We start from the raw sequence: 9,791 nt of genomic DNA, 5'->3' as shown, positions 1-9,791 counted from the left end.
CCGCCCCAGTGGAGGGATCTGACTGGCGTGGGGGTGGATGTGTTTGTACCCTCATTTCCAAGCGTAAGCCTCCTCACCGACGTGCCCCCTAAGCCCCGGGCCGGGCCCCGCCGTGCTGCTCTCCCCGGGCGCGCCTCCAGCCGGCTGAGGAGCAGCCCCACCGCCGACCGCGGCACCGCCCTCCCTCCGCCGACCATTCCCTCGCACCCCCGCGAGGCCGCCCGCGGACGCAGCCCGGGGCGGGGGAGACGTGACGCCGGCCCCGGTGCGGGCGGGAGCGACCCTCGGTGCCCGCCCGGGCCCCGTCCCCCGCCTCGCTCCGCGGGGGCCGCCCTCCGCCGGGCGGCGGGAAGCGCGCGGCAGGTGGCGCCCGCGAGCCGCGCGGGGGACAGCACCGCCCTCCCCCCCCCCCCCCCCGCCCGCCTCCGCCCGCGCGGGCCCGCACGTGGCGCGCGCCCCGGTGAAAAGCCGCCAGCCGCCCCGCGCCCGCCACTGGCGCCGGCAGCGCCCGCCCCGCTCCTCCCGCTGCGGCGGAGCCGGGCCGCCCGCCCCGCATCCCGGCCCGCCCCAGCCTCTCTGCCTCCCTCCGCCATGGTGCGTTGGCTCGGGACTTCGCATCCTCCCCGCTCGGCGCGCCGGCATCCCTCAGCCGAGGGGCGTCGGTTACCGTGAGGGAGGCACCGCTCCCAGGGCCGGGCTAGCCCTGGCGCAGCAGGGCCGACGAGGCACACGCTGCTACCGCTGACCTGTTGAAAGAGCCGGGCTCGCTGGGGCTTCCTTTGTCTTGGCCTTTTTTTGGTTGTGGGGGTTTTTTTGTCTTTTTTTTTTTTTTTTTTTTTCCTTCTTCTCGACGGGGGAAGTTTGCTCCCCAGACTGTGGCCCGGCTTCCTCCACACCCTTTCCTCCTCCTCTTCCTCCTTTTTTCCAGGATCCGCCGCCTGCGGCCAGAAGTGATTGCCCTCGTAACCCCCCAGCCCCGACCCCAGCCCGGCCCAGCCGCCGCCAGCGCCGGAGCTGGGGACGCCCCCTCCTCCCGCAGGAGCTCCCCGCGGGCTCCGGGCTCGCCCTTTCCCCGGCGCACCGCGGGCCGGCCGGGGCGGTGGGGCGGCCCCGGGCGGGCCGTAGCCCCTTGGCGGCGGGCTGCCGCGGAGGCTGCTGCCGCCGCGGGTGCCCGCGGGGGTGCCCCCCGGCTGCCGGGCCGCCACCATGTCGAAAGTGGCGGCGGAAAGTTGCGGGGCGGCGCCGGCCGAGGACTTGTCCAAGGTGTCGGACGAGGAGCTGCTCAAGTGGAGCAAGGAGGAGCTGATCCGCAGCCTGCGCCGCGCCGAGGCCGAGAAGATGAGCGCGATGCTGGACCACAGCAACCTCATCCGAGAGGTGAACCGCCGTCTCCAGCTCCACCTCGGCGAGATCCGCGGCTTGAAGGTAGCGGGGTGGGCAGGGTGGGAGTCCTGAAGTTTCTGCGGTGTCTCCGCGTCCCCCACCCGTCCCGCCGGGAGCGATCTCATCAGGTGGATGGATGGTCTGGGAGGAGCCGTTACCGAGAATCGCTTGAAAAGTGAACAAGGACTGGAGTCAATAGTGTTTGATCCCGCTTAAAAAAAACCCCAAAACCAGTGTCCGGTTAAGAGATGACCGACTATTCGGCAGGCTGGGGAGCACAGCTGCTGTATGCTCAGCCCAAGTATGCTTGGGGTGGATGGAAACACTTGTCACTTTTGTGTTAGACTTCATTGGTTTTTGGTAACGTTAAACGATCCTCTCTGAAGTGCACGTGAAAGAATAGCGTGCAGAGCTGTAGACTTTCAAAAGGTTTTGTGTAGCTTACGCTCGTTTCCATCACTGTTTTAAGATGACTTACTCATCTGTCAGGCAGTCTGGTAGGCTGCTGGAGAGAGTTGGTCATGTCCAGGATGCAGTGCAGTGTATGGCGGGTGATGGCAAACCCTTGGGCTCGGTTTCGGGATGATCAGAACCAGTCCCTAGTTTATTGTCTGAAAAAGACATCTGGTAACGCATCTCAGATCAAACCAATTTCAATTGTATACTTCTGCAGGCTATGGTCAGAGGCAGACCAAGTCTGTAATGACTTAGCCCTTCTTAATTTAACTCCTTCGTTGGTTGAGAAGCATTGTCCCTGATGTTTCCTTCCCAATTCCAAGGCTTGGGAACGTAGTGTGATTGTTTACGGATAATTACCCTGATGTAGCATGTACACGTCCATTGTAGAGCTAGAAAGTTATCTTAAAGTAGGCATGACTACAAAACATTTTCTGTCCCATTGCTTTGAGAAAGGACATTGTTTTTAGGAAATTCCTCAGTGAGGTGAGGTTGGAGGGAAGGAGAGGAGAGACAGAGATGCAGTGTGGGCTTTTGAATTATTGCATGAGAGTACATTAGAAAAGATTTCTTCACTTGTAGAATGGCTTTTAACAACTAAATTATTGAGAAAATGTCTTTGATAATAGTGTGGCATGACATAAATAGCATTTGGGGGAAGATTGTTCCTGTCTCCCAAGTTTTCCTGTTCTGCAAAGTATGAGTGTGTGTGTCTCCCCTCCCTCTTTTTGACAATATATGGTGTGTGAGGGTAAAAAAGACCCATCTGTGGTAGTACTTCAGTAAAAATAAAGTTTACATTTTAAATACAAGTTAAATTACAACAATAGTATCTTTTTCCCAGTTATGTACAAAAGTGTTGTGACCTCATACGGGTTTATGCATCTTCCAGATAAGTAACAAAACACACTAAGATGTGTAGGAAGGAGTGACAAATTCCTCTCTCAATTCTGAACTCCTTAATTGATGTTTAACTTCCACCTTTTGTTCAGATGCCTGAGCTGGAACTTTTAAAAGGAATTTGGGAGAATGTGGCTTTGAGCCCTGTGTTGGTGTCTGGACATCTACCTCCTTTGTCCTGTGTGAAATAACTGGTCCATAAGTAAGAATGACCAGCTGCGCCTAGTTTCGGTGGATGGGTGCCTCCTGCTTCTTCTGACTGATGAATTGTGGGCTTCCACAACTTTTTTTTTTATTCCACCGTGGGGTCATTTTAACTATCTCTCACCAGCACAGATTTTTAAGGCTACATTGTGGCCTCACTGAGATTTTTCCTTTGTCAAATATGCATTGAAATTGGTCAAGTTCAAAGTTATTTTGGGGCAAAGATCAGACAAATACATGCATGCATGCACACAAATCCAGCGGAGTTACAACAGCTTCCTTTTCTTAAGCAACATTGCTAAAATGGTCTTTCCTAAAAAAGGCTAAATTTTTAACAATTGTGGCTAATCTCTACTTCTAATATCATATGTAAGAAGGAATGAATATTTAGATGGGAAAAAGATAAATATGGTCACAAGCCAGTTTTATTAAACTAGGAGGATGAAATACTGAAAATGTTTTCTTTGGTGTATTATTCTGCTATAGCAAAATCTTGAACACTTTTGCTTCAGAGCATTTGCTTCAGACCGTTCCTCACTTAGAGAAGGGCATGGAATCATGTACTTCATTCTGTTAGGAGTAAAAAATCTATTAAAGCAGATTATTTCATTTCAGAGTGGTTGAAGCAATTCTGATTAAGCGATGACTGACAAGGTTCTTTTATGGAAATCTGAAACAAAATCAAACAAACCCCAATTTTTTTAAATCTCTAAAATGTTCATCTTTATATATGTGAATATGCTTTAGGGAATAGAGGGTATAAATGTTAATAATTAATTATTTTAGTGAGATTACAATTTCCGTTGTACTTTGCAGTTTTATTCAGCAATAACTTGCAGGTGAATATTTCTCAAGGGAGTGAGATCATCATGAGAGCGCTTATGATCTTTGCCCAGTTTGGGAGCTAAATTATTCTGGTATTTAGCATGAAAATTAATTAAGCACTTGAAACTTTTATGCTGTATCACAAGTTAGTCTCTGAACCCTTCAAGATTATCTCCACGTTATAGTCACTTTTTACTGGACAGCAGCTTTGTTTGTTGGAAGCATGATGCTGTTATAATATGCCAGATCTACACACACAATTATTTATGCCTCACTTGAGTGCTTAGATGATGAGTATATAGCAGTGCTGTTCACTGGCTTGTGTAATGGTATAATGCTAATTCTTTTAGACACTTCTCTGTCATGATAATCTTTCTTTTATAGGATATCAACCAGAAGCTGCAAGAAGATAACCAAGAACTGAGAGATCTTTGCTGCTTTCTGGATGACGACAGACAGAAGGGCAAGAAGGTGTCCCGTGAATGGCAGAGACTGGGCAGATACAGTGCTAGTGTTATGCACAAAGAGGTTGCCTTATACTTGCAGAAGCTGAAAGAATTGGAAGTGAGACAAGAAGAAGTGGTTAAGGAAAACCTGGAGCTGAAAGAATTGTGTGTGTTGCTGGATGAGGAGAAGGGTGGTGGAGCAGGCAGCCGGAGCTCTATCGACAGCCAAATCAGCCTGTGCCAGTTAACCGCGACGAGTGCTTACATAAGAGATGTCGGTGATGGGAGTAGTACTTCTAGCACGGGAAGTACAGACAGTCCAGACCATCATAAACATCATCCAAGTACTAGTCCAGAACATCTTCAAAAAACTCGGGGCGAAGGAAGCCCTGAGCATCACAAACACAGGAATATCAGCCCGGAGCACCTGCAGAAGCCCAGGAGTTCTGGCAGTCCTGATCATCACCTGAAAGGACCAAGTCCAGAACATCACAAAACCATTGTCAAAGCACCTGAACAACAAAAGCACAGCAGCAGCAGTCCAGAAACTATCCCAAAGCACGTTTTGAGTAGTAGCCCTGAACACTTTCAAAAGCAGAGGCCTGGTAGTAGCCCTGAGCATCAAAAGCACAGCGGTGGCAGCCCAGATCATCTTCCAAAGCACACACCGAGTGGAAGTACAGAACACCTCCACAAAGTGAGGGGTACGAGCCCTGAGCATCTCAAACAACACTATGGAGGGAGCCCAGAGCACCTCAAACATCTCAGTGGAGGCAGCAGAGAAGGTACCCTCAGGAGACAAGTAACAGATGACCTGTCACCTCACCACAGAAGTATATACAATGGAATGAATGGTGGGTCAACACATTTAGTGAAAACTCACTTTGAAAATTACTAAGGTAGTTTCAGTGCTATTTAAACTATTTCTGGAAAAGGGATAATGTTTTATGTGAAATGAAACGTAACAAGTCTGGTGTCACCGTTATTCCTTTAGCAAGTGAATTAACTGGAATATATCTGTTTGTCCATCCAGCATGTCTTGGGTGGATTAAAAAAGTAGAGGAAAAAGTGCATCTTGAGTGTTGGTGTAAGGTATAAAGAAGCAGCTCTTGGTCTTGATCCTGCTCTGTGGTTGGTAGACGTAAACTGTTTGTCCCTAGGTAGATTTCTGTTTACATCAGAGAGGAACTGCATATGTTTCTTGTCCTGCCTATATTTAAGTCAGCAGAATGGAGGTGAATGTCTCCAATTCCATTTCCACCTTCCTAACCTACCCTGTCTGTAGCTTTAAAGATTTTAAAATTTCCTGTTTATTGATGGAAGGCTTCCTATATCCTTTTCTATAAACTTTAGAAAAGACCTCAGATGAAGAGCTAGGCTCAATATAAATGAACCTGATAAAGCTTTTCAAAGCCTTGAGTTTGCATGTGTTTAATTATAACAAATGAAAAATTAAGGAAGATCTTAAGGGGTTTTTTTGTGTTGTTATTGCTGCATTTTAGAAAGATACCCAGTAAACATGCCTAGCTTTTAAGAGCTGAGTATCTTCACAGATTGAAATTAATTATTTTTTTAAGATAGTCACTATTTAAGTATTTTGTTATTTTGAAAGACAAGTGGTTACAAACATATTGAAATGAATGAAATACAGCAAATGAAATTATTAAAACCAAAGTTCAAACATCCTACTATGCTGTAGAAGTAACTGTTTCTAGACTTAGCAGAATTTCTATATTCTGATCCATTTTGTTTCTTCTATGTGCTTTGAGATGTTTTCATGAAGGAAATTAGCATCACAGTTGAAAACCCACTTCTCAGACCTTTACTCTTAGATTTGAAGTCAAGCTCTGTGATGAAAGTGAGGATTTTGCCTTAGTAAATTGTCTTGGATGGAGTTCATGTGTCTCCATTTTATAAGCAGCTGTGAGAAGTTGGGTTGACATTGGTGGAACTGGCCACTTGTTGTTGGATCTGCTTGTGAGATGGAGGGGACAGTGAGCTCTGTGCTGGGTGCTATCCTCATCATTTATCACATTGCTCTCTCCCATTGGTCCATTTACCTATCATGTTTAATTTACAGAATGCCTTCAGTTAAGATAACCTGCTCTGTAGGGGTAAATTCAGATTACTGTCAGTGAAATTCATATCCTTGACAGGGCTGACAAACCCCAAAGTGGTAAGGGTAGAGACTTCTCTTTTTAATGATTTAAAAATGATTAATAAGATGAGTGTATGGCAACTGTGTGAAGATGTGTAATACATAAGTTATAAAAGTTGGTCTTACAAAGCTTCCATTAAATACTGTATTTCTTTCTCCATTCAGTTCATTCTTTTTAAAATTGACCTCACTGTAAGTAGTGTGAAGTATGGAACCAGACTTCCTGAAAGCGGCTTCTTACTTGCACTCATGATGTTCATCAATCCAGTCACTGTTTATGTAGAAAGGTGATCGATCTGAGGTTTTAAGTATGTATTTTTAAAACTCATGCACAGACGAAGATAAGGTTTTTCTGTTCCTGACATGGTGGGCTTTCTGATACTTCTTTTTGTCCAAATAGTCTTGTTAGGAACTCAGCCATATTATTAACGGTGCAATGAAAGCAGTTGTTACTTCAGACCTGGTGTCCTTTGTGCAGAGTATTTCAACTATCTACAATTTGGACTCGGGCCGTAAGATGCTGGAGAGGGCAGCTGGTGATTTGTGAGTCTGTTTATTGACTTTAATCACAGTTTTGCCTGTCCTACGCTTTATATAATCATTTTTGCAGAGGACTTCTTTCAGCAGTAAGTTGTCAAACCTCTCTCCTTTCATATTTATATAATTTGGTGCAAGCATGAAGTTTAATGCTGACATTTGTCTGACCTTGGTCTGGTAAAACTCTTGACAGCTTTGCTCTGAGGAAGAGGCCTTAAACTTCAGGATAATACTTGGTCTTCACAGCAAGGTTGAATCGTTTTGGGGTTTTTGTGTTTTGATTTTGTCAGCTACAGTAAAATTGTGGAGAAGAACAGTTAATATGGAAGTGGTAAAAGTGCTGGCCATTATCCCTTGTTACGATTGTGAAAGTAATGTGTAAATCTTAATTTGTGTGTTCTGTGTATACCTGTATACATGAACCTGCCAATCAAGTGTAGGTGGGGAACTGTGCATTGAGCTGTAATGAAAATCCTGATCTTTTGCATCTGTTGTAAGGAATAGTGAAATTGTGAGAACATAAGTTAGAAAGTGGCATGGAAACCTGGCCCTAAACTCTGGTGAGCAATATAAAAGGATGCTATTTTTGATTCTTATCCCCAAATCATGTAGCAAGTAAACTATATCATGTTGGTGGAACCTAGTTTATTTTAAAATTTTGAGTATATCTAGCTAGTAGATGTTTGACTGCACATCTGTGATTACTTTACAGGGCCCTTCTAATCTTATTGCAGTACTTGTGGATTGTCATTTGAGCAGCAAGTGAAGTGTTTGTGATCCTAACTGATGAATAGCAAAGACTGACATCTTTCGACTCCTTTGCAAATAAAGGAATAAAATAATGTATTTTAAGTATGTAATCAGAACTTACCAGACTCAGTACAGGCCTGTCGCATCTTCCTTGGTCTTAACTGGATTCTGAATTGGGTCTGAGAGAAGGTATTCAAACCTCATTCTAAAAAGTACTATACTGTCTACTTGAAATTGCTGTTCCTAATTGGAAAGCATGTTTCTGAACAGCCTAGCTATTCCTGTTGAAATGAGAGCTTCCATATGCTGCTAACAGTTCCCATTTACCCAGAGTTCTGGTCTTGTTAGCACTTGCGTGACCACAGGGAAGCGAAGTATTCAGTTACCTATACCAGAACTTTCTATGTAAAGACATGGGAAATGGAGGTAGAGTATTTACAGATTTCTGACAAACTGTTAAGCTAAACTTAAAGCAGTTGCAATATAATATTACAGTGCTATCAGAAATACAATGTGTAGCTGTAGTCTGCTTTACAGGATGAGGTATATGCATTAATCATTTGGGCTTCATGCATATTTTAAGCTGTCATGAGGTATGCGGGAAGTTATTTCAGTCTGAGGCTGTCTTTGGTCCATAGGCAGAGCTGACGGAATAAAGGATGAGGTGATAACATTTCTTTCATAATTCTTCTCACTTTCTATGCTCAAACGTTTGATCTTGGTATTTTTTTTCTTGTATGTCAGCTTTCATTTATAAGATTTATAAAGCCTTAAAAAAAAAAAAAAAATTACTTCAGGGTTCTCCTATGTATTTTTCTGAAATGGGTGTCCTCAACCTTTGGAGTGACAGAAAATGGGATGTGAGAGCTAAATTTGGCTTGAAGTTTGTTAATTGAAAACATATGTATTTCATTTTAAAGGCTCTAACCAAATAAAACATGGTAACAAACCTTTGCTGTGATTACACCTAAATGTTCTGGATAATGAGCACAGAGATATTTGGGCTAGAAAGATTGCTGAAATTAGAAGATGAAATACCACCGGTAAAAACATTTTAAAGAGAATGTTTATGCAACCTAGAATAATACATGACAGTTTAACTCTGACACAAATATGTGGGCTATAAGTGCCTCTATATAAATTCATGTGCTTTCAGCATTTGCAATCTAAGTGGTGTTTTTTATTCTAAGCAACTTATTGTAAACTTTCTATTTTAAGAAGTCCTTTGCTTTACTCTGGGCTTTGACTTTTGTGTGAAAGGAAAGTATCAGAAGGCTTTCATATGTGCTTTTTGCTTCCTGCTGAGGTTATTAATGAAGAGAAGTAAAACTGCTGACTAACACTATATATACTGCTGGAGATGCGAGGATTCTTACAGAACAAATGCAACAGCACCTCTCCTTGAGCAAAGGTATTTGTAGGTGAAATGGAGACTCAGCTTAAATTTTGAACAATTTCTGCTATAAATGTGCTTCTTATAAGGAAAATAAAATCTAAAAATACTGCACTGAGTAAAAAGAGGAAACTGCAGTATGACTTCAGAGAGAAAAAAACAATAATGTTACTGAGTTAACTGATATCCTCTCTGTGGAAATAGCTCACATCCTGCTGGCCAAATTGTGAAATGATGTCATGTTTCAGTGTAGGTTTGCTTACATGTTATGTTTCTTAAAGTTGAAATGGAAATAATTTGCCTGTCATTAATAGCAGTATGATACTTTGTGTGTGACTTCCTGATGGCACCCACCACTGTACATCTGCTGTTGGGAGCCTGTTACAGCATTAATTACTCTTGACAGTAACCTGTTGTATAAACAAAGGCTACAGGGCTGATAGAATTTTTTGCTTGCCAATATGAAGTAATCAACTATTTATTTCAGAGGTTTATTATTTTAAGTGTAGAGCTCTCAAACTTTATGTCATTCGGAGTCTTTCCATTGAATTCCATAGGTTTCATATCAAACTTGTAAATTAGTTTTAGCTATTACATGCTGTAAGAGAACTGGGGCATGATATGTGAATATGTATGTGACTAGAGCATGCTGCATTTATTACCAAACTAATTTTTTGTGGAGTAATTTATCAAGTTGAAAATGTGGCTTGTAATATCAAAACAATGAACCTCCTAGAAA

At 43.8% G+C, this 9,791-nt stretch overlaps 1 protein-coding gene across 6 annotated transcripts in view; it reads left to right on the top strand.

Annotated features, from left to right (window-relative positions):
• The first annotated feature begins 480 nt into the window (after positions 1 to 480).
• The window catches only part of CCDC85A (coiled-coil domain containing 85A), an 81,999-nt gene continuing 72,688 nt past the window's right edge, over positions 481 to 9,791 (top strand). For 2 of the 6 annotated variants that reach the window (XM_069787659.1, XM_069787660.1), the window contains exons 1-2: positions 482 to 1,425; positions 4,153 to 5,068. In XM_069787659.1, the coding sequence (XP_069643760.1) occupies positions 1,207 to 1,425; positions 4,153 to 5,068 (1,135 nt within the window). In that variant the 5' untranslated portion in view covers positions 482 to 1,206. Of the gene's footprint in view, positions 1,426 to 4,152; positions 5,069 to 9,791 lie in introns of all 6 variants that reach the window. The other 4 variants (XM_069787658.1, XM_009930103.2, XM_069787657.1 and 1 more) reach the window with 3 other exon arrangements.

This window comes from Haliaeetus albicilla, chromosome 7, assembly GCF_947461875.1.
Source record: "Haliaeetus albicilla chromosome 7, bHalAlb1.1, whole genome shotgun sequence".
NCBI classification, from domain to species: Eukaryota; Metazoa; Chordata; class Aves; order Accipitriformes; family Accipitridae; genus Haliaeetus; species Haliaeetus albicilla.
This window is presented reverse-complemented; position numbering and strand designations above follow the sequence as displayed.